At 42.7% G+C, this 24,268-nt stretch overlaps 2 protein-coding genes across 7 annotated transcripts; one reads left to right on the top strand and one right to left on the bottom strand.

The window, feature by feature from the left end:
• The first annotated feature begins 348 nt into the window (after positions 1-348).
• On the top strand, positions 349-3,094 carry exosc8 (exosome component 8). Its single transcript, XM_036525029.1, has 11 exons — positions 349-378; positions 635-671; positions 823-886; positions 1,119-1,192; positions 1,321-1,366; positions 1,458-1,563; positions 1,750-1,795; positions 1,921-2,017; positions 2,111-2,231; positions 2,572-2,678; positions 2,930-3,094. The coding sequence occupies exons 1-11, from the start codon at positions 362-364 to the stop codon at positions 3,046-3,048; spliced, it is 834 nt and encodes a 277-aa protein (XP_036380922.1). The 5' UTR covers positions 349-361; the 3' UTR covers positions 3,049-3,094.
• A 584-nt stretch (positions 3,095-3,678) lies between these two features.
• supt20 (SPT20 homolog, SAGA complex component) lies at positions 3,679-13,992 on the bottom strand. Of its 6 annotated transcripts, none has more exons than XM_036525024.1 (23): positions 13,907-13,992; positions 13,676-13,708; positions 13,424-13,549; positions 13,163-13,289; positions 12,489-12,592; positions 11,802-11,918; positions 11,667-11,720; positions 10,848-10,987; positions 9,584-9,740; positions 9,421-9,480; positions 8,594-8,665; positions 8,135-8,304; positions 7,989-8,021; positions 7,769-7,886; positions 7,559-7,673; positions 7,134-7,289; positions 6,739-7,042; positions 6,334-6,470; positions 6,054-6,109; positions 5,821-5,937; positions 5,600-5,702; positions 4,863-4,972; positions 3,679-3,842 (listed from the first exon to the last, which is right to left on the bottom strand). In XM_036525024.1, the coding sequence occupies exons 1-23, from the start codon at positions 13,907-13,909 to the stop codon at positions 3,699-3,701; spliced, it is 2,556 nt and encodes an 851-aa protein (XP_036380917.1). In that variant the 5' UTR covers positions 13,910-13,992; the 3' UTR covers positions 3,679-3,698. The 6 variants fall into 6 exon arrangements, with proteins under 6 accessions (XP_036380917.1, XP_036380916.1, XP_036380918.1 ...); XM_036525023.1 differs by having other exon boundaries at positions 9,421-9,477; positions 13,676-13,711; XM_036525025.1 differs by having other exon boundaries at positions 6,334-6,467; positions 13,676-13,711.
• Between the last annotated feature and the right edge of the window lie 10,276 nt (positions 13,993-24,268).

Here is a 24,268-nt window from a genome sequence, read left to right on the forward strand (position 1 = left end):
ACAGAAATAGTTTGCTAGTTAGCTGGCTAAGTTTGATAGAGTAAAATCACGTTAAGTAATTAACAGTAATAGCTTTATTATAAACGTCTCAATAATCGTTTTTAATACTTGTGAAAAATTTAAATACAAAATTTGGCTAACTTTCTATTGGTGATGTCAGTTTATCGAGAAATCTCTGTAGCTAGGTATTTTAGTAAAATTAAAAACAAACATGATACGTTTTTTTAAAAATGTAAATATAATAAGTGCACATCATAATAAAAAAATTAACAGTTATTTTTAATTACTCCATAAAAAACGAAACTGCCTCCGTCCGTCTTAATGTCAGTTTCCCAGTTTTCACGTGGTGCGTCAAAACAGCATGGCGGCTGGATTTAAGTGAGTGAGCATGGAAGTGTGGGAGGAATCTTTTCTTGCTGCAAATTTCTCTGTTCGGGAGTTCGATACATTAATATTTGTCGGTCTGTAACTGTTTGAACACGCGGTGGCTGCTCTGTATTCTTATCCCTTTGTCGTGTGGTTCCAACAGCATTTCATTTCATTTTAGCTAGCAGCCCTCCATTCATCAATGAAACAGAACGCAATTTATGATGTAATGTAAGTTGTAATAGCTGTATTTCAAACTGTTTTCCAGAACTGCAGAGCCCCTAGAGTACCACAGGAGTTTTCTGGTAGGTGATAGTGTTCTTTATTCATTCATGATCCAACGTCAGGTTTTCGGAACCGTATCAGCTAGCTAGCTAAATTGCATTAGGCGCAGGTGGCTTAGTGGGTCATATAGCAATTCTTGTTGAACAAAGTATTCGTTCGTTCTGTCTATAGAAAGAGAACTGCCGGCCAGACGGAAGAGAACTTGGCGAATTCAGAACAACAACTCTGAATATAGGTGAGTCACAGTGATTTTGAAGCTTTACTGTGTACATAATTATTTAAGATGTTAACCGACCGTGTCGTGAACTGCACACCACCCTCAAGGATGGGTGGATTTTGTAGGTTAAATTAGGATTTATGCGTCGACAGCCACTTGGAATTTAGTTTTCATTACATGTATAGTGCACATTGATTTTGCATGATTGCATACATTTCATCTGCCCTTGACACTTTCACCTTCCACCTAGGCTCCATATCGACTGCTGACGGCTCAGCCTTAGTGAAGATCGGGAACACCACTGCCATTTGTGGCATCAAAGGGGTACAATAAACTACAGTGCAGCGATTCTCATCACGATTTAAGGGCAGCAACCTACACAATTCAAACCTTCAGCGTGGTCAAAATACTTTTATTCATGTCTGAACATCTTTTGCCTGCTTTGCTTGTAGGAATTGGCATCTCCACCAGCTGATGCACCCAACAAAGGTTATATAGGTAAATCATTTTTTTAAAAAAAATAATTTATACGCTTGTTTAATGCAGAAGGTTATCTCTTTTAATAGGCTGTTCCTCTAACCTATTTCAGTGCCCAATGTGGACCTGCCACCATTGTGCTCCTCCAGGTTCCGTCCAGGTCCCCCAGGGGAACAAGCACAGGCTGCTAGCCAGTTCATCGCAGATGTCATCGAGAGGTATCTCCTCCCTTCCACTGACCCATGCATGCTTCATTTATAGTCACTACATGCCAGTGCAATACAGTACTTTGTTATACTGTTGTTGGTGTATCCTGCAGTCACAGAAACTAAATGATTCCTATTTTATTCAAGTATAGTGTTAACAGTATGTGTCTGGATTTAATCAGTCTGTTCATGTTGTAGTTCTGAGGTGATAAAGAAAGAAGATATATGCATTGAAAAAGGAAAGGTAAGTGCTGTTCTTAGGAAAATATTTTAATTTCCTCAATGTGGAAAAAATCATTCTCTTTTTTGGATGTATGTTGGTTTACAAAAAGTTTACCAGCAATTAAGTATGGTGTTTTCATGTCATAGCTCTGCTGGGTGCTGTACTGTGACATTATGTGCCTCGACTATGATGGGAACTTGTTGGATGCTTCCCTCATCGCCCTGTTGGCAGCTCTAAAGAATGGTAAACAATACCAAATGTTCAAAGTGTGATGTCAGTTTTTTGATGTCAAACATTTGATGTGTATCTGATTTGTTGTATCATTTCTCCTTGCAGTACAACTTCCAGAAGTTACCATAAACAAAGAAACAGACCTGGCAGAAGTGAACCTACAGAAGAAGCAGCACCTGAACATTTCTAAACATCCAATTGGCTCATCATTTGCTGTATTTGATGAGTATGTCCCATTTCTAGATGGATCACATGATTTGTGTAGTATTAGTAGTAGAGCAGGAGTAGTATTAGAGCTGATTTGTTAGAAGCACCTTGTGTAAGAATTCTCATTTGTGAAATTTCAAACATGGTGATTAATCCAGAGGTTAAAACATTGATATAAAGCTGAAATATTAAAATCATTTTGAATAGCTCCCGCATTATATTTTCCTCGCCATTTATCTGTTGTACAGTTTGAAAATGGCCTTATCATAATTACATCCTGCAAGCTCTTCATGTTACAAAGAGGAAAATGACAGACTTGAATATTTACATACATGGACCTCTGTTTTCCCCGTATGTAGCTCCATTGTCATCGTGGATCCCACTTCTGAGGAAGAGAGCTTATCGACATCCATGATGACAGTGGTAACGGATGAGGACGACAGACTGTGCACACTCCACAAACCGGGTAAGCTTAACATGCAGTCTTCAGATGACATTAGCAATAAGACATTTGTAAACCTAAGGCAGGGCTGAAAAACAAGGTCCTTCCCAGTAGTAATGGTGTCTGGGTTAAAAGCTGCTTTAGAAACTATTACTGTAAGTCCTTATTTAAATGTAAAGATCTCAACTGGAAGTTGCTTTTTTTATTGGACTGTATACAAAGTGGCTTTGGTCTGGGTGGAGTGTCACCATGAAAACAGACTCTCCTTCTCTCAGGTGGAACTTCGCTGTCTGGTGAGAAACTTCAGGACTGCATCAGTCGAGCTATGACGCGGCATCGTGAGGTCAGCAAGCTGATAGATACGGTCATTCTCAGCGTCAAGCCCCAGAAGTGAGACCACACAGGACAATTTTTTTTTCTAAAACTTGTATTTTCCACTGTCAATATATATTTTCTTTTATCACAATAAAACTGCTGACAAAGAACATTTACAAAAATCTGCATCTGTGACCAGAGATGTCTTGCACATCTGATTTCATACCAGTGTACACAAACCCTGGTGAGTACATTATTTAAAACGTGCTTGGTAAAAAACTGCACACGTAATGCATGCTGAAATATGCCCTTCATTTGACAATGATACCTAACAATTGTAGTTATTGGCCATGTTGGTAAGGGTCCTCTTTGTTTTCTCACTTAGAAAAAGCCATGAAGAGAGACATGGTTGAGCAGATGTAGCCACAAGGCTCCACATCAATCAGATATTTAAAGGAGACATTGCTAAGCTGTAGGGAGCCCCTGATGCTCAAACTGCATTAACACCTCCATACAGGCTTCCTTTTTGTATAGGGTGCTGGTTCACAAATCCTCATACAGACATCTTATGCTAGGCCATCAATCCAGGGGGCATACCTTTTCTTAGCTACAAAAACAAAAAATCTGGAGAAGTCCTGGGGTGGTGTTTTAAAAACAAACACCGGAGCACAGTACTGACCAGTACTGGGCGTGTGCAGTGTTGAATCATGGGATGACCGCATAGTTCCATCATGATTTGGGCAGCGGCTGTGGCGTGCTGCGTTTCCGCTTACTTCTTGGCTGGCTGGCGGAATGTTGCCGTGGTGGCGGTGCCTGCGCTGTTGCTGCTGCCATAGCCATTTGCTGCTGCATTTGGTGCTGCAAGAATTGCAACTAGACATGGAGGGAGAAAAAGAAAATGGAGGTGAGCCTCCCAACAGCAGCCTAAAGGCTCTTACCATGGGCACAAATGTGTGAGTTTCAAAAGCCTGGATTAGTAGAAGCTGTGATGCGTTTCAGATTGGGGGTGGGGGTGGGGTACTGGTAAACTCAAGGTAATCTAAACAAGTGTTTACAAAAATGAACAAATGATTCCTAACACTCCGACACAGAGGACAGTCAAGCAGCACCAGTGGCACAGGACTCTGCAAACGGCAAAAAGCTGCTTCTTGCAGCTCAGCTACACCAATGATGCCACGCAAATGCCGTTCCACGCTCATGCTATACATTTTGGGGTGCAGAGATTTCAGTAAGTCAGCAACTTCAACTCAATGCTTGCGTTGTGCTTAGCCAGCAAGGGCTTCATACGGGTTTATGGTTTTAGGGTGGGTTTTTTCCAGCTTAAGAAAAAAATAAAAACAGAAATGATACAACATGCATGTGAGAATATATAAACTAATGAGATAAAATTCTTTTCAGTGAGGATATTAGTGCCATTAGGAAGCTTAGTATATAGATGGTGTTGTTAGAAAGCAGTGTCGTCACACATTACGAGAAACTGCTTTGTGTTTTTCTGATTTCACATGCACTACATGGGATAAGTCAAACCAGAAGCAGTTAGTGTTCAGTATGGATGTGCCACAAGCACTACTTGAAAGCTAGTTAAAAACAAGAAACACAGAATGACTCCAGGGACAGTGAGGAAATTCAGTGCTCCCCGTTGACACAAATTCCTTCATGATACTTCACCTGAGAGGTGCAGCTTCCAAACATACATAAGTATACGTGTCAAAGAAAAAAAAAAATGAAGAAACAATAGCAACAGCAACAAAATATGAGAAACACCCAACTTAAAATTTCAAGGTACAGTATCTAATGACTTTTAGTCGGAGTGGCTGCCACTCTCAAGTTCTCAGTTTTGTGGAGCGCAGAATTTGCGTGGTAGGTGAGGTCAAAGTGAAGTTGCTGGATTACTTGTATCTGTGGCTGGTGCTGCTGCTGCTGTAAGGCTGGGGAGAGCTGGAGCCTCGGGGAGGGCAGACTGGGCCCAGATCTGTCCAGGCCACAGCCCAGCTGCGATAGCACTACGAGGGGGGAGAGGACACAGGACGGGGGGGACGGAGGGAGGGGAGGAAGGGTCAGAGGTCATAGTGAAGGGTAGGAAAAAGAAGGGGGAAGAACAGAAACAAAAGGATAGTGTAGCAGAGAAGGGGGAAGTGGAGGTCAGAGTTCACCTACTAGTTATAAACAAACTACAAAAGAACAAACTCATCTACAGTTATGTCGACTAAAAACAGATTGAATTAGTAGGAAGAGCTATGAGACTACAAGGGACGAAGACAGCACATCTGATGGTACATTCATTGTGTGTTAGTGTGTATTAGTATCTCCGTTTTTCCTAAAGCTAGACGTGAACAGGTTGTGTTAATTGAATGGGAATTAAAACATGACCAGTGTTTTAGTTCACCTTGGTGCCCTTATTGTGTTGCCCAGCTGGTGTTTGTTGTGACACAGGAAGAAGGGGCAGGCTGTAAATGTGCATGTTCGTGTGTGGGTTCTGGAGCTGGGCTGAGCCATGCCGTTGACTGAGTGCGACTGGGGTATACCGAGTATGACTGAACCACACTGACAAAGAGACTGTGATGGAGACGCAGCAAGCACAGCCACGTGACAGCATGGTTGTGACAGCACATGTGTGCGTAAATCCATACCTGCTGCCTGAGGGGACATGAAGCCGCCCACGCCTGTAAGATTTATCACTGCTGTCTGCTGGCTGCCCAGGGCCTGGTCCGGACCACCCGCACCCTGCTCAGCCTGGGGGGTGGGGGGGGGGGTGCGATAGCTTTGAGTCCTTATTTTAAACGCAGTGCTCTTCCTTTCCATTCTTTCATTTGTGTGCAGTCTTTGTGTGTTCACGTGTGTGTTTGCTCACCGTCTCCCCCTGCTGCTGGGGGCTGGAAGTGGCTGACTGGCTGCTCTGCTGCTGAGGGGAGAACTGGGAGAGCTGCTGCTGCTGCAGGGAGTTGAAGATGAGGGGGCCAGAGGGGAGCTGGGGGGTGGAGGAGTCACAGAGATGCAGGTGAGGAGACGAGGACGGGCCACACCAATACTGGCACAACACAAGACACAGGTGACATCATTCACTGTCGGATAAGTTCCTCTCACCTGGAGGAGGTTCAAGGGTCGAAGACCTGGGGAATTATTCAACCCAAATGGACTCCCTGGTTTAAGGAAAAAAATAAGAGGGGATTGCAACAGCTGATTTCACACCTGCTCTTCAACATCACTTAATCATCATTTATTTAAAATTGTGCAAAAAAGAAATAGATGCATTGCAAAATACAGAAAAAATACACAACAAACATCCACAGTGTTCATAGTCTTTTATATCATGTATGTGGGAATGTATGAACTGTTGGTAAGCAGCCCATAAGTTGCAGGGTACCTGCTTGTGCAGTGGACTGCACGGTGGGGAGAGCCCCTGACATCAGGCCCCCCGGGGGCAGGATCCCGCTCAGGTTGAGGGCCCCAGGGCTGCACCCTAGCATGGGGTTGGAGCCACTCATCAGGGTCTGGGGACTGCTGTATGTACGTATACCGGTTCAGGGCCATTGGACACACACACACACACATGCAAAAAGGAAACAGGGCCACCACAAGACCAGTTTACATTAACCTGTTGATTTTGTCATCTGTGCTCAAACAAACAAGCTTTACTGAATATGAAGACAGAAACTGAGATGGAAGAGAATGGACTAGACTTTTCCAGGCACCACAGCAAACTCTGTTCTGTTTATGCAATGTTTTTTGCAGCATTTCTTATGTATTCTCTTGCTGCTTGCTGACTCACCAGACTGAGCCGACCACATTGATGAAGTTGAGGCCGGCGGGGTTGGCCATGACCTGGGAGGAGGAGGTGCCGGTGGTGATGGAGCTGGCCATGGTGGACAGGGGGATGGTCATGACCGGCAGGGCCTGGCTCAGGGCCATGGGCTGCTGGGCGAAGGGAGCGAGCAGGGCTGGCTGAGGGGCCAAGGCGGAGTCCTGAGGGGTAGGCGTGACCGAGGGCGTGGCCGCCTGGATGTCAGGAGGGTGGGGCGTGGAGCAGGGCGTGTTGGTAGGGGTGGGTGTGGACGGTTTTGGTGTCCCTGATCCTGAAAAACAGGGCAATATAACTGAGTGAAACACTCTCTGCTCTCTGTCTACCACTGAGTCAAGGATTGTAAATTGAGCGGCTGCACTCACTCTGTGAGGAGCCCATGGGTGAGACTGCTGCAGGGGACAGCAGGCCAGCCTGGCCCAGCTCCATGGAGTGCTTCCGGGACAAAGACTGGGTCTTGGAGGGCGGGGGAGTTGGGCACTTGAGGTGACCGCCTGATGTCTGCGAGCTGTAGGGGTTACCTGCACCACCCACAGGAAAACAGTTGGGAGTGAACTGTACTGAAACACCTGGAATATGGCAAACAACCTGGAGTATGAGTGTACTGAGGTGGGCCAGGGCAGCAGCGTGAAATAATGACAAATGAAAGCACTTGGTCATGGGTTTACTCTTCAGGTGTAACATGGCTGGTGGTGTACCCTTCAACAAAAATGGTCACTACTGCAGACTGCATTACATAACATCACCCCTTCAGAAAACACACAGAGGTACAGTATAACAGCTAGGTTACCTGAGGAGCTGCTGCTGGGTCCTGCTGGCAGTTTTATGGGTGGCGGTCTGTGTTTCACTCCTTTCCCCAGCACGGAGGACTGAACCAGCATTGAGCCAGCATTGAAGCTGTCAGCCTGCGTCATACCAGACACAAACACACACAGCCCACTATAGTCCACAGCTACCATCACTCAGACATCCTGCCCATTCATCTAGATGAGGTGCTCACCTCCGGCTCCCTCCCGGGGGACAGGTGGACCTGTGTCCCCACACTTCCAGAGTTGTGTGACATCTTCACCTGGCACTTGACATCCCTCTCATACACCTCTTTGTACTGGTTAAGGAACCTGTTGTGGCCATAAAGAGATAGTGTCAGTGACACAGAGCAGAGGGACACAGTGAAATGGACTTTAAATTACTGATAAAAGGCAACAAAAACAGAAACTCACCTATCAGCATCTACCTTTGAACCAATAAGGAAGCTAAGGGAGACAAAGAAGAGGTAATAATGAGGTGTTTATGACTATGCTGTAGCTGACCACTGGAAACAGGGCAGGGATGCATGCAACTGCAGGAGGAGGGTTTGGGGGCTTACGGTGGGTGAATGAGATGCAGGTCATTTGCGTCCTCCTCAGATCTGGGATCCTTGGCACTGTATATTTTCCCGTACACCAAGGGGTCGCCCACCGACTGGAAGATGGAGACTTTCGTCTTCTGAACCTGGCCACCCACTTCACATTCAAACAGGTAGTCATCCTTCACTTCCTGGGGTGGGCGGGAGATGGGTGTGAGTCGAGGGGCTCATTTTAGATTGTTGGTCTTATGCTTAGCCGCCCAAGAAAAGCGGTAATCATAAAATGGTACGTCCCTTGTGCAAGTGCCATTCAAGCAAAGACAGCAATCCCTTCTTAAGAAAGTCTAACACACTGTGAAAAATTTCAGACTGAAGTTTTTTAAATGAGGGAATAATCATGAACTTTTTTTTTCTGGGGTTAAAGTGATTTTCCTGTACTGTCTGAGACCCAGTTGTGCCATGTCCAGACAGAGTCCTCACCTGAGCTGGCCAAACTGTGGGCTGAGATTCCTCTAACTTTATGGACTTCTCCACCACCGCGTATTTCTCCACCTGGAACCAGAACCGACAAAGTCAGAAGGAGAGGAGACAGGTTCCTTAGGTCACATGACACATGATATTGGCACAACAAACTATGTTCATCAAATAAGTGGGAGAATAGGAAATCATAATTAGTTTTAACTGAGTAACAGCACAAGCCAGTGTCAGAAGGAGACCAGTGACTTCACATTGGAATCATCTGTAAATACTTAGTCTAATCAAACCTGCCAATGCTATGGGCAACAGCCTCTGTTGAGAAAATAAACAGATGAACTGATGAAAGCTCCACATTGTGCAAGCACAGCAATCATTTTCTGCTCGCAAATATTTTTGAAATCTTCTAACAATGTGAATCAATGCATTCATGCCATTTTCACAGCCCTGTTTTCTTTTTGCCATTTAACCCTGAGGCTCATGGGAGTATCAGTTGTCTTTGGTCTCAAGCCTAGTCCCAAAACAATGCACTATGCCAGGTATCAACACAAGCCTTCTGTGGCTTTGCAGAAACGGAGCCGCTGCAAGAAATGGGTCAAAGATGACTGCAGCACTGAAACAAAGGGCTTCCTCAGTCAGACAATCCACCTAGCTGTAACACAAGCCTATTATTCTACATAGGTGCAGTAAAAAAAAAAAAAAAAAAAAAAAAAAGGAGAACACGTCCTAGTTTTTCTGACAAATGAGCTTTTCAAGATTGCGGCTGGATTACAACACCGAAAGGGAGCGAGAGGGAGAAGAGGGAGCAGGGGAAGGCAGGGAGACGGACTCACGTCGACTTCCGCCGGGGCTGTGAGCTGACAGCCGCTCTGCCTCCACGTGTCCACGCACTGCTGAGGGGGGGAGACAGGGAGAGAGCGGTTAGCGTCTGCGCAGCTCCGACTGCGACGGGCTGAGGGCCGCGCCGGAGACGTCCGACAGCGAGAGGGTCCTTACGTTTCCGGCCCTGGAGATCTTGAGGTCTATGGAGGGCGCCGGCCTCCTCTCCTTCCTCCTCTGCAGGTAGTCCAGCAGCCTCAGCTGCGGAGGGGTGGGGAAGTGGGCCAGCTCCTGCTGCCGGTTCAGTGCCGCTCTTGAGTGTCTCTTAAAACACCTGGGGCGTGGGACAGAAAGCCTTCTTTAAGATTTGGTTGCTGTGGTACTGTAATTATCTCATGCAGTGTTGCTCTGCCTAAGCGTGTCTATTACATGACACAACGGCAAAAACAGTTATAGTAGTGATGTGGTTAATAAAAACAAAACACATCATAACACATCAGTTAAATCATCAGTAAATAGCGCACAGCGGGGATAGCACCCCTTATTCTCTAGAATGCAGTCCATAAAAGTACAGAATTACATTTACAACTACAACCACTCGCTTCTATAAACAGTAAATGAAATAAGGGAATTTGAAAGACCAATAAATTGGAGCACATTGTGTGATCCAGTGCAGACCTCTCTGCTTGGGGAACACTGCCTTTTGCCAGCACTTTGGGAATTTGAAAACTGTGCCCTAACATAATACAGATATGCTGAAATTAAAGAAAGAAAGAAAGAAAGAAGAAAAAAACAGGACTCTTGCCTGAGCAAGGAGTCAGCTGGTTACCATCAGTCAGCACCACTGTGAGCTGACTATGAAAAAATCCAGCCATCAAGAGATCAACAAAAGCTCTTCTCTTTCCACTCTCCTCATGGAGGCACATGAACGAGAACACATTCCATCTGCCCATCACAACAACTCTGCTTTCTCGCACCCCCCCACTCCACACATTTTGTGTCATTTTGTAACAGTGTCATTTTAGCTGTAGCAGGAGAGCTGGCTGCACAGGAACATCTGGTCAGCTATCCAGCTAGTCTGCTGTACCAGTTAATCTGACTGGGTGGCAGGAATTGTTCCATTAGAGATGAGAGGATTCCAAAAAAAAAAAAAATTAATAAAAAACACTGCCAGTTTCACCTCTTTCCAATGCACTCAACTGTGTTTCTCACACGCACACACCAACACCACTGTGTAAAACGATAGCGAAAAAATGTGATATACGTTATAGGACTACATGACATTTACCATTAAAAAACACAAAAACAACATCAATCAACTGATCAATCACTCCAACAATCCGGCTAGTTCTACTTAGAACAGAATCGCTCACAGCAGAACTGTCACGGCGCACTTTAGTATGACTGGTAGTGTGCGTCCCGGTGAAACGGGCCCTCTCACCGTTTCATGGAGCGCGTGTTCATCTTCTGCTTGTTGTAGAGCAGACGGTTGACAGTGCAGGTCACAGACAGGGAGGGGTCCAGGCACAGTGGCTCTGCTGTAGCCAGAATCAGCTGGCTCTCCAGTTGTAGCTTGTCATCCTGAGGAGACATGCGTCGAAGGAAGGCTGATGGGGATGATGGGAGGTGATGTTCTACGCTAGGGACAGTGAACTACATTTGAACTAGCCCTGGACTTCAGCGAAACCTTACACAATGTCCTGCTACTTCAACACACCTGAGGTGATAACCTAAATCAGTTCAGACCTCTCATCACAACTGCATTGTTTACACAGCATATTCAAGGCTTTATTCAATGAATGACAGGCATGCTTATAAACAGCCTTGCCTGAAAACATTAAAGTTCAACTGCGGGAGGGGAACGCTTGATAGAAAAGTACTTGAACAATATGGCCTATGGTCTCTTTAAGAAGAGTCAGATATGGTATAAGTATGGAATTGGAACAGACAAGATTTTCACATCACTATTTTTGAACAGTTTAAATGCACTAAACACATAAAAGACATTTCAAATTACAAATGAATCCCCTGCCAGAGAGATTAAATTAACATAACTCCAAGTTAACAGCAATTGACATTGTTGGAAATATATTTTTTTTTTTGCATTTGAGCCTTGTGTGAATTTCTGCTGGAAGGCAGATTAACCCTTATCCATATCTGTAGCAATTCCCTTCTGTAAGATTCTTATAATACATACAAACACAAGGGTTTTCTTTTCAGAATTTTTCAACATGGCTTGGGTAAAGCAAACCATTCATACCTGTGTCCATTTGTGATGGTCACTGGTCATAGCATGGACATCACAGATCAAGGTCTGAGGAGAACAAGAGGTTGAAGGTCAAAGGAAAGTGCAAACATTTTCCCCACAATCCAAAGGTAACAACAAAGTATTTACCTGCATAGTGGGCCGCAGCAGGATGTGTCGAGACTGATATGTTGGCATTTTGGTGTTACCAGACTGACGGTAGTCTCTGACCTCAGCAATGACACACCCACAGTGGAATATGTTTACCTGAGCAGGTAATGGGGACAAAGGACACAAAATGGTGGTTTAAAACCAGTTTTAGAAATGATTCCTAACAGCAGGAATAATTGTAATCCACTTGAATAAACCACATGGATTACATCAATATTAAAGCCATTAACTATATCACGGTCAACATGCTTGCCATGGCCAACTCACTAAGTTATTATGATTTTACATCTAGCACATTCATTTACACAAGTGAATCTCACTGCAGCAGCTGAAATAAGAGGCTCATGTTCAGAGTTACTAAAGCAGTGTCATTTGAGGTATTCAGACTCACAGCCCTGAGATTCACTTCACTCATGTTTAGTAAACCAGAGTGGCAATAGCTTGGAACTTTGGTCAGGACCCTGGCCTCAGGACCTGAGGGTCATGGCTTTCAGTCACTTTGGGGATTCTGCTGGCGTACTAGACTAGATGAAGGTGTCTTACCTCAATTGCCCCATTAAAATTGCCAAAAGAATGTGTAATGTTAGAAAATGCAAGACGGTTAATATACTGCTAAACTCAATAGCAGAAGTGTGAACATCCCTGTTCCTCTGTGTCTGCATTCACCTGTGACTTCTCCAGCAGGTCCACCAGGATGGGGGGCAGCTCCTCAGCGTCCAGGTACTCTAGCAGCTCCCCCTCTTCGTATGGAAGCCGGATCGTCTCAGAGTCTGCACGGGCATAAAGGTGATAATTTTAATTTCAAACACCAAAAGGGCCTAAGAATAAAACTGCTGTTGGTGTGGCCTTGCACACCATACAGCAGGACATCCTACATTGTTTCTCTAGGAAAAACAGATGGAGTGAATATCACTCAGTTAGGAGAAAAGCCATAGAGACATGAGCTAGAGACACTTGGCTTAATTAACTCCAGAGCAATCCAGCAGAAAATCAGTGTATCATAAACACAATCAAAGGGCCAAATCTGTCATAAGGTGCTAAGTTGCTACACTAAATTAAATTCAGCTGTAAATTTCAAGCTCAATCAGGAAGGTCTAGCCAGTGGCTACTTATGCTGAAGCAATTCTGGCGGCAGGATCAATTCTACATTTGGAATGTCCAGCCAATTACAGTCCAATAAACAAACAGAGAATTTGCCAAATTCAATGGTAAACACCTCTCAATGTTTTTTGTGTTTCCTAAGCACAGCCCAATACCCATATGCCACCCATACGCAGGCACATACTGGTGCACTGCAGCGTGTATGAAGCTAAAGGTGAATGAGGAAAAGATGAACTTACCAGATCCATTCTTCCCTCTCAGCATCAGAGAGTATCCCTCATTTCCAGGGTACAGGTTGACCACAAGACATGACACAGACTCTTGAGTGACCAGCTTCTCCAGTAGATTCACATTTCTTCTCAGCTTCTACAGAGGATGCAGCCAAAACAATTATTTAATAAACATAATAGAGTATAATTTCTTGCTGCATCAAGTGATAGTAAAACTACTAACATACCTACAGGGCCATAACATATACTTCCTGTTTACATGACTGTTACCTTTATTTCTGGCTCTTTTTCACATTCATCGACATACAGTTCATACAGCTTCTGATACAATGACTTCTTCCCACTGGACGAGGCTCTCCTCTTGGTTGGTCGCTGGCGAGCACTTTCCACAATGTACTGGAAGACAACATTCATAGACTCCACTATCAATACGTCTGCACCAGTGAAATGCAACTCGTATCAAAGGGCGCACATACCTCCACTCCTCAAAAGTTAAACTTAGGAACGCGGAAAAACCCTTACCTCCGCCCGATCCAATGCATACTCCAAAACTTGCTGCTGGAAAAAATGACGAAACTAGTGATTCCGCTGCATTAGCTTTGTGTAAGTTCTACTCCCGCAACTGAAACGGGCTAGGGAAAGGCATATTGCTTGTGTGTCTGCATGTTTCAGAACAACACACTAGACACACGAGAGCAAACACCTCCAGTTAACGTTAAAGGTTAAAGGTTTAAGAACACCACTGTATGTTACCATTGTGTTCCACCGCCGGTGCTTCAGTGACAGGAGCTGTTGCTGCCGTTATCCCGACACCGCCACCTCCATCTGTTATACATTCAATCCCTGCAGATCGCAAGTTGACATATATTATGAGATGCTTCAATGTAGCTGCTTTCGGCAGTCACAATGCAACTAGCTAGGAGTGATCGCAGAGAAGAGTTCCACCAGCATGTACATAAGCATCACTCATTCAGATACTGCGTATCTACCGACGAATTTTAGTCAGCTGAAGATCATTTCAGTGTGGGGGAGGGGAAGGACTTTTCTACTGTACTTAGTTAGCCAAAGCTTAATTTAATGTGACTAGCTAGTTAGCTAACTATTAGGCAGCATGCTAGCTGGGTAAGAGCCGACTCGTGCATTACTGCGCAGCATCAGTCACTATCAAACTAGCTAACAAGTAAAAATAGCTAGCTTCTACTTTTGCCAAGGGCATTTCTTAGCTAACAAGCCATATAGCTAACTGTCATCAGGTCAAGACTAGTAGCTGCTCAGGCTCTCATTTTAAGTTACTAGTAACTTAAGTCTACGTAGTGTAACTACTTACCCTGCTAGCCTAGCTATGTGAAGTTGACACTCACATTAATTTGGTTAGAAAATGTAATTAACTTATCTCTAACACGAACACGAGCAGCTGGAAGGCGCTAACTCAGTGGAGCAATTGTGAATACTTAGCTAACCTCCTTGCTGATATGCTTGCTACTTGCATTCAAAATTAGGGCTAGCTAGTCGCGGCAAGTTTAGTTAGTTACATTGGTTGCAAGTTGGGTTAGCTAGCTCACAAGCTGTTATGTTCAAGGCAACCTACGAAGCGCACTCCTCCTAGTTATCGTAACTGGCTAGACGAGCAAGAATACAACGCAAACCCATTGATCTTTTACAGAACAACAGGGAATAACTTGCCTTATGAGTTGCAATAAAATCAATTGCATCATCGATGAATGTAAACCCAGAAGAAAGTGCATTAGCTTTAGTAGTTTAGCGCCTTATTGAATCTAACTCACAGCAGCCATTTTCTTTCCGTATGACAACAAAAAGTGAGCTTCCGCTGTGCATTGTGGGCGGAACCAAAGGGCTTGATGGAACGGAAAGTGGGTTAGTGTGCACTAGTCTCCTGTGGTTTGGTCCAGCTCCAGGGCAGGATTTACTGTATGTCTGCATCACACTCTGGCATGAGGTTCAAAATAAATGCCTTAGAAATTCTCCAAATTATGCCCTCTCATTCATTCATTCATTCATTCATTCATTCATTCATTCATTCATTCATTCAGGGGTTTTAGGCACATTGAAGGTGATGTGTTACATCTATCTGTCTATCTATCTATCTATTAAATAGTTTTTGAAGAAAAACTGCTTCCAGTACTCTTTAGTTTTGATTTTATTCTCAGGTGAAGATCTGTTTATTTGTTTTGGGTTTTTTCTGATATGTTGTTAGGCCAATCTCAGACCTATCTGCCTATTTTCAGTATGATTGATTAAAGGAATGTGCTGGTTTCAGCTATAGAGCTGGTGTTAAAGTTCTATTTGTGTGAAATAATGAACCATGTCTATCTGTTGTTCTGCCCTTGTGCCTGTTTTCCTACTATATGCACTTTTGTACGGCGCTTTGGATAAAAGCGTCTGCTAAATGAATAAATGTAAATAAAAAATGTCCCTCAACACCAGGGAGAAACATTTGTAGGTATTACTATTCCACTTATAATGAACCTAAACAAAAACTTCAGGCTTTGTTTGGGAATCCACCAAAAATGAATATACAGCATTTAAATGGCTTCTTGTGATTAATAATAGGATAATAGCAAATTAGAATACCTTCCCTACATGAGAAGTACAGAATAAATTCCTTCAGCTCCCATTTGTCATTGCGGTTTAGAGGCTATTGGACTTTGCAACACTTAGTTCACTTAAGCTGCAACTACCTGTGTGACGCATGGAAGCCATTTTGTACCTGAACATTTACCACACATCAGATGATGTGCAGACAATGATTTCATGTGTAGTAGTAGTTATAGAAATGCTTACCTGTCCAGCTCAATATGGAACTGTCTGACATAGAGGACCTTGTAGCCATGGCTTAGCTTCATCCTTTTGCCAAGGGAAGGCCCCTGGGTGGTGTGGTGGCATCTTTGTCTTGCTCATAATCAGTGGTATGATACACATCATGTTTTAAGATAAAAGTTAGAGCCTTGGTCTTGAACATGTCGTAAATATGCACATGGATTTGCTCACCGAGGGTTTTATAAGTGTGAAATTAGTCAGAGAATCAACTCCACTAGGGGGCACTGTGGGACTTATTTATGAAGATAAAAGCGGGCCAAGACTGAATAAATAAAATCAACGGCCAGTCAGCATTTCCCTGTCACATCTTCAGCCTTACAACATTGAAACAGTGAGGAATTGTTACAGAGTGATGATGATCATAAATTTTGGGTTTATAGTAATATACCATAGTTGACATATTAACATATTACATATTCCAAATATGTTTATTATTTATGAAATAATTCAGAGATGGTTTCTTAATAATGTTACAAGGCACCCCAAATACAAGTCATAAATAAGGGGAGTATTTTCAGCAAATGTCTAATTATCTTCTAACTTGCAATCAATCAATAAAGACCCTCTCTGTACGCAGAAAAAGACCCCCCAGATTGGTCAAGGCAAGATTAATCCTGTAATCCTGAACAATTAGTGTTCCATTATATCATGCTGTCAGGCTTCATGTTCACCTGATGAGTCAATGGAAACTAGACATTGGCAACTTTGACCCCCAAGTGTCCTCACCATAGAATGTGGACTTGAGCACAGTGGTTCAAAGACACACTCATGGGAAAGTTTAAGACTTTGACAGAAGAGGGCTTGTGGCAGGGGAATTTACTGCATCTGCTCTGATCTCTAGCATCTGGGCTTTGAATTATATCCACAGCACAACCTTATCAGGAGACAGAAAACCCCGGAGCTGTTTGTACAAGTCACACTGTGTTATTTCACGTAATGTATTTGTGTCATATATGTACAATTTACACACATCCACACAATTTACAATTTACAGCAAGTAATTGCTTCAGATTCACAATTAATAAGGGCTTTAGTGAGTCTGATGTTTGTGCAAGAAGTGTTTACAGTTTTTGGGCAGGGTCCCTTCAAATTGTGTTTCTTGACAAGACTTAGTCTAAGGAACAATTTTTATTGCTCTGATGACAGTTTTGGGCTGGATTCACTCTACACCAGTGAGGGCATAAGGGGGAAAGATTTGACAGGACTAGTCCTCACCCCTTGACAGCAATACCTCCCTTCTGCAGCATAAGGTCTTTGTCAGAATCTCATCTGTTAGTTCTATTTGACTGGTCACGCATAGGACCGGGCAACGCGTGGGTACAGGAATCCAAATTTCTTGGAAAAAAAAATGCGAGAACAATGATGTAACTCCACTGCCAAAGGAGACATGTGCAGGTGTGACATGTGCCGGTAAATTCAGTGCTTTGTTGCTGAGTGTACATTTTTCTACACTTCCTTATTAACTTGTGGGTTTTAACCTCGTATTTTCCATCATTGCTGATCTATCTTGCCTCAGGACATGGCTTTTAACTGGCTGGCTACATTGCGGTGAACTTTCCTCCCTCTTGTATTTCATAGGTCTGAACATGTGAAAGTAATTGTCTGTTAATTCCCTTATCAGAACTGATAAGGGAAAACATTTCTTATGGTCAGTAGCAGGACTGTGTTGTGTGATAGGCCCTGGTCATGTGCCTGTCAGGACCCCTGCACACTGGCTTGTAAAGCCACCTCTGTGAGATTTCCTTTTTTATTCGGTATCCAGGAAAATGCCAGTCTTTGAAGTACTCATACAACAGTAAGACGAGGCCCTAATAACTGAGAGAAATCTCTGTACCTCAGTGAACAACTGTGTCTGGTTAAAACTTGGAGTAAATGTGTAATGCAGAACAGCTGGGCCTCATGCGATGAACGTCCTGCCTTAGTTCTCGTGAGTGATGGTCCTGTTCGTACCAATTGTGCTGTTATGCAAGAAAAAGGAAAAGAAGAAAAGATATATTAAAATGCATGACAGGATTAAATTTGACAGGAATGGTGCATGCACTGATAAAAAAAAGAAGATTCAACTTTCTGGCACCTTGGTCTATCAGTTGTGGTTGATCCTGTGCTTTTTGTTTTGACACATGTAGGGACTGTAATCCTCCCTTATTAAAGTCAGTGCAATGTATTTTAAATCCTTTGCTTATGATTAAACTGCTAAAATAATTCATTAAAAGGAAATTAAAGTTATTATGTGCTCATAATCTGGTAATGGAACTTAAGCACAAAACAGTAATGTTGCCAGATTATCTAGGATGAACTTTGAACTTAAAATATGCCCATGAACAAGCAAGATTTATCATGGTCATTTCAATGCCAGTACATTGCAATCATAAAATATTGTTCTGTGCTACAAGCCGCTATTAATTAAGGAGAAGACAAGAGTTTGCCTTTGCCTCAATTACATCAGGTCCTGCACTTTTTACTGAGTTCCTGTAGAGGGCACAATTGTGTTGTTGGTAATCAATGGTCCGTGGCACTGGTGTTAAATCCCATGCAGCTTTAGCATTGGTTACCCACTATTGATCCATGATAAAAAAGAGGAGAACTATTAAAATCAATTAGGAGAGCTAGGGAGGGCATAGACGGAGTTATTGCATGAAGTGATAATCATCTGGATTTGCATGAGTGGTGTTATCCCACAAGAACTGAGCTTTTTGACCTAATAGCTTTTTTTGGACAAATGAATTTTTTGAGTGACTTTGTATGTATTGCATTTAACTGTGCAAATGGCATGTTTGAAACACATAAATACATGCAATCATGCATGCACATACACACCCAACCACCCACTTACACACACACACACACACACACACACACAGTAGACTTCATGGCAGCCGTGGTGTGAGGACGCCAGACATACACAGTGTGACCCCTTAGTCAAGGTGCCAAACAATCCATCAAGCACTATGGTCAATGGAAAATAACTTCTCCCTGCTGGAGCATGACTTTCAGGGTCAGCAGTTGATTTGTCGCTCACGTAGAAGCATACTGCATAATAACAGCGGATTGGTTGGGAGAGCCCGAGGAGATAATACTTTAAACATAGTATCTGATTGAGCTGAAAAAGGTGACAGTGTTAATTATGCTTTCTAATTATGCCATCTCCGTTCTGTGAGTCAAATTAGATTTCATGCTAGCTCCAGCAGACACTGAGGGAACATTACCTTCTACAAGGTTTCAAAACAACTCTGAGCCTCCAGCTCTGACTTGTTGCACACACATGGGCAAATCCAGATGAATGAGACTTTCTCTCAGCTTTTACAACAGTCCGTGATGTTTCCGAGTCCCAATACTGATGTAAATAAAGATGACCTTCCAGCTTGTTTCTGGTTACTTGCAATCATGACAACAATACTAGCACTAACATTACTAGCACTAACCAAAACTAAGAATTAATTGCAACATAAACAGCAGAGCACAGAAGCACACATGCGGAGAGAGAAAGAGTCAGGGGAGAGAGAATGAGAGAAGATGAGAAAGAAAGAAGGGGGAGAGAGAATGAAAGGAAGAGATGAACAATGCAGTGAGGTTCCTGTAAAGTCATGTAAGGCCAGATTGTCCCATGAGGTTTCGAAGGGCTCAGTTCAAGTTTTGTTTGTAGAATGTTTAATTATAGTGTACATTCCAAACATGTCTGTTACTATTACAAAACAAATACAAGCCTTCAAGAGGCACACGAAATTGACAGACATTGAAGGGGTTCGTGCAAAAGCATGATGTAACACAACTCCATTCAATAAAATGACTCCAACTCGACATCCCAGGTGATTTGCCAGCAGTGGCAAGAAGAAGTGGGGGAATATAGGCAGAACAAAAGGAGCACTGTTGAGCCATTTCGGAGGAAGACTTGAAATCAGCAAGGTTTCACTTCATTTTGAAAATTTCTCTTGCTCTGCAAATTTTTCCAAATGACCTCATTCCAAGGGATTGGACACGGATCCCATGGAGGTGCCAGATAGTTTATTAGAAGTTGGGGTGCATTACTCAGGAGCAGCTCTCTCAGTAGGGACCTTCGGAAAGCAATGCTCGACAAGGAACAGAAGGATTTCAATGCTTTTGAATGGTGGAACACCCAAGAAGGTAGACTATCCTGCATGAGTTACAGCTAACATGCAGGAGTGCCTGGATCAGGCAGAGTTTACTTATGAGAGGGCAGCAAAACAATAGCACAAGTTGGAAGCTGGTGACCAGGTAAGAGAGAAACATTGCTGTTCGAAATGAAGGGTCAGTTCATGCCTCCCAATCCCGTCTTTTTTTGCCATGAGCAGCGTTTGTTGGGAAGCCAACAATTTATGGCTGGAAGATAACAGATCCCTGCCTCTTTGCTCTAGCAACACTGCAGCTTGCATTTGGCCACACAGTGGCACAAACAGGCACATGGTGTGGTTAATGTGAGTGAGTGTGACAGGGGGCCTGTCCCCCCCCCCCTTTTTTGGAAATACAGAGCTGGAAATTCACTGTACAGCCTTTTCCATCCTGTGTCAGGCATCAGGGCGCTTGTATTATACACTTGGCTCCTTAGAGCAGATGTAAACTGCAGCTGGGAGCAGCGAGAGAGTCAAAGACATGAACCGATGTGAAATGAACTTCTGATTTTCTCATGAGGAACGATTGTTCTGACCAGGAGGGATTTAGCAGGAAAGTGAAAGGGTGAAGGACACAACTGGATTTCTCACAAATCAGTGACTTAAGTGGAAAGTTGGGTGGAAAGTCCATTTAATGTAAAAAAAAAGAATAAAAAAAGTCACACAAAGTTGACATCACTGAACATAACCTTTGACTGACTTGTATGTCTCTGATTTCATGCACAGGTGTATGCACTGTGATTCACTTAGTTGGTTTAACCCAATATGTTGACTTGACTAGTGACCACAAACTGCGGTCAGACAAACAACCAACAACAACAAAAAAAATGTTGTAATCTAAGTAGGACAAAGGAATGAATGCAGGACAATTGATAGAAAAAAAAAATAAAGCGCAGGCCTCCCTCCCTCTTTTTATGTATAATTTAATATACAGATTTGAGATCAAATGTGTAGAATTTGATGATGAGGAAATTAATTGCTGTTCAATGGCAAATTCATACAGGAAGACATTGGATTCCTTTTCACACCTACCTGCCCTGCTATATCTCTGTTGCCACAATTAATTTTTTAACTTTAATGTTCCCTTTATTATAAACTGGAAAGCATAAAAAATGAATGTAGATAATACATTAAATAGGTTTTTGTCAGCAAAATGTACAATGTAGCTCCAACGCCATCTGCTCTATAATGCGTCTGCAAAATGCATGTGATGTAATGTGGTAATGCAATGTAATATGATGCTTAACTTTGACACCAATTTGTCCCTAATTTGTCCCACAGTAGGAAGAAACATCATGATGAATGGACACAGACTGAGGGAGGTCAGGAATTGGGAATATGAATACAGTCATAAGCAAACAAAGTGGTAATTTGCCAAATGAAGCAACATTTGGAAATCTCTCCTTCCAAAGGCCATTTTTTCTACTGCAAACTGTGCTGTGACAGCAAACTGTTATCGGTAAAGCACTGTAGTTTGATAAGTTGTATAGAGACAAACACAATTCAGGGATCAGAAATTAGTCATAAATGTTTATTGGCTTTCTGGCCACATCTGTGATGAAAGATGCACAGAAATTTGGAGGTGTTTGTTCTTCCTCATGGCAAGAGGACACACAGATGATTCATTTTTTTTGATTTAGTGGCACATGAGCTCACCCATTTTTCCCTTTTCACCCCCTTCTATGGGACATTAGTTTTGGCAGTGGCACTGGCCTTAGGTACATTACTATCTCATTACACCCTACTTAAGCACAGAAACCCTAACACATTAATATTCCTACACCCTATCTCAGCTATTAATAATCAACAAAATACTATTTAACACATTATTATTCAACTACATACTACATAAAACATAACTATTTCAATACCCCCCACCCTAACACTATTTCTACATCTGCTATTCGTACCTGCTCTCTAAGTACATTGGTATTTCATCATGCCCTCCCCTTCCTGCTGTACCCTTGTAGACCTGTGCTGAGGAAACCAGCCATTACAGAGACTGTTGTGGAAAGGGTATAGCTGGATGACAGTGTGTGTATATGTAGGGTGGTGGGGGGTGTGTGGGGGGGATGTCCAGCATATGAATTAAGAGCATTATTTGGAGTTTGTGATACATAAGTAAAGTCAATGACAACCATATTTCTTTTTTATTGAGTTCATACCGAGGTGGGTATGTGCTAATTTTGGAAAATGTTATTATAGTGTACATATTTGCTTAGTTTTTCCTCCTAAACACTGTCTGAACTCAAACCACAGACACCTCGTCCAGCCAGGTGTCTTCTACATGTAATCAACTGTTTCTAAATAAATTCTGCACCAGCTGAACATCTTGCCTTAAAAAGTATCCTTGTGGAACAAAAGTCTCACAGGCCATCATTGTGTGACGTTTTAGAGAAATCTGATACCAGTCTGCATTTACCTTATGGGTCATTTTAATGAGTTAAGCCAAGGTGAAGGCTGAAGTGTAGGGTTACATTCAAGGTTGGGAGAGTAGATGTGGGGTTGGGGTTAGGTGGGGTCACAGGGAAATGCCTGTGTCAAGGTATTAGAGCAGCCTATACATAGGTGAGCACACCCAGGGGCCATGTCATGCTTCTCATCAACACAAAGAGTTTCAGAGCAATATTTTCTGAACAATATTAGTGTGCTGATAACCAACCAACAAAAAGTCAAATCTGTTTATATGATATTAAAACAGCCAGATGTGGTGGAGTATCTTCTGCAGAGTTGCAGCTCTTGTCCAGAGTTTTTTTTTGTCAGTTTTTTTTTTTTTAATATGAAGAGGAGGTAGACCACACTGGGGCTGAAGGAAGGTGTCCAATTTCCTCTTTGGTTTGATATCTGCATTTTTATGTTACTTTTGCAAAACGTTTACACATACAGAGCATATGAGGCAAAACCTAGACTATTGTTCTTACTTTGTTACTTACTGTATAGCCTGCAAGATTGTCTACATCTGATTAGACAGTGTTTTATGTTTCCTGGCAGAGAAGACATTGAGGTTCTGCTGAATGAATTGAATTTGCACCCAAAAAAACATGGCTCAGTTGCATCGAAACAGGAACTGGTATGTTACCACTTAAGAACACATTTCATTTTCAATTGCAAACAAAAGACCTCAGATGTATTACCAAAAACTTAACATTTCAGCCGCTAGTGCATCTGTGCTGTTGGTTTGTTTTAATTCCAAAATCTTACTAACCAACACAGAGCCACAGTAGTCTGGAGGAAATACTTTGAGCAATTATTCTCACAATGTCTTTTACAAACAGTTTTTTATGCACCCAAGGGTATTGCTAGTATAGAGTATCAGAGTTTGTCAGTTATGGGGCTAACTCAAGTGTTGTACTGAGGGGTACAAGAGTTGTGCTCCACCTGGGGTTCAAACCAGAAACACTCTGGTCAGAATGTGATGTATGTCTTTTTTGACAGAGTCGCCTCTGAGCAGCCCTATATGGGCCCCACTGCAGATGTGGAATTTGGGTACACTCCACTCAGCTCATTTTACACTCACCTTTGGTAATGGTGCGGACCAGGTGTGAACCGTCACCCATGTCCGGGATCCTCTTCCCATAAACAGGCTTATATAATCCAGAAAAAAATACATATACAAACTTTGTACTTGTTTGACATATCTGTATGAAGAATGAATGAAAACTATGAGTGAGCGGAACAGCTGATGAACCATGAATGCAAATTTGTCCGCAGGAAACCCCAAAACACATCAACATATCATCATCGAACATCAGTGCAGTTTGCATGCTATCATTGGCTTCATCTTAGTCTCTCAGGAAAGCATATTTAAACTCAGTATGGGGCTAGAAATTTTGTTGGGGTATGTGACCAAACACACTTGACTGCTGTAGTGGATTGTTTTGTGGTTGCTGTATTTTGATGAATTGCTTTCATACAGAGCCTTTCTTTAATCCTGAAGTACCTTACAATAATGGTATAAACTGATCTCAATCAGCATTGATGTGTAGCAGCCAATTGGGTGACGCATGGCAGCCATTTTTCATCGGAATGCGGTCTATGCTTATTTGAGGTCAAGAACAATATGAATCCCAGCACAAATAACCAAATATGATACTCATGCTGAAACCATTCATCTTTAATCTTTAATATTCATTCTGTCCACATAAGCTGG

The sequence above is a fragment of the Megalops cyprinoides genome, chromosome 3, assembly GCF_013368585.1.
Source record: "Megalops cyprinoides isolate fMegCyp1 chromosome 3, fMegCyp1.pri, whole genome shotgun sequence".
Classification (NCBI taxonomy): Eukaryota; Metazoa; Chordata; class Actinopteri; order Elopiformes; family Megalopidae; genus Megalops; species Megalops cyprinoides.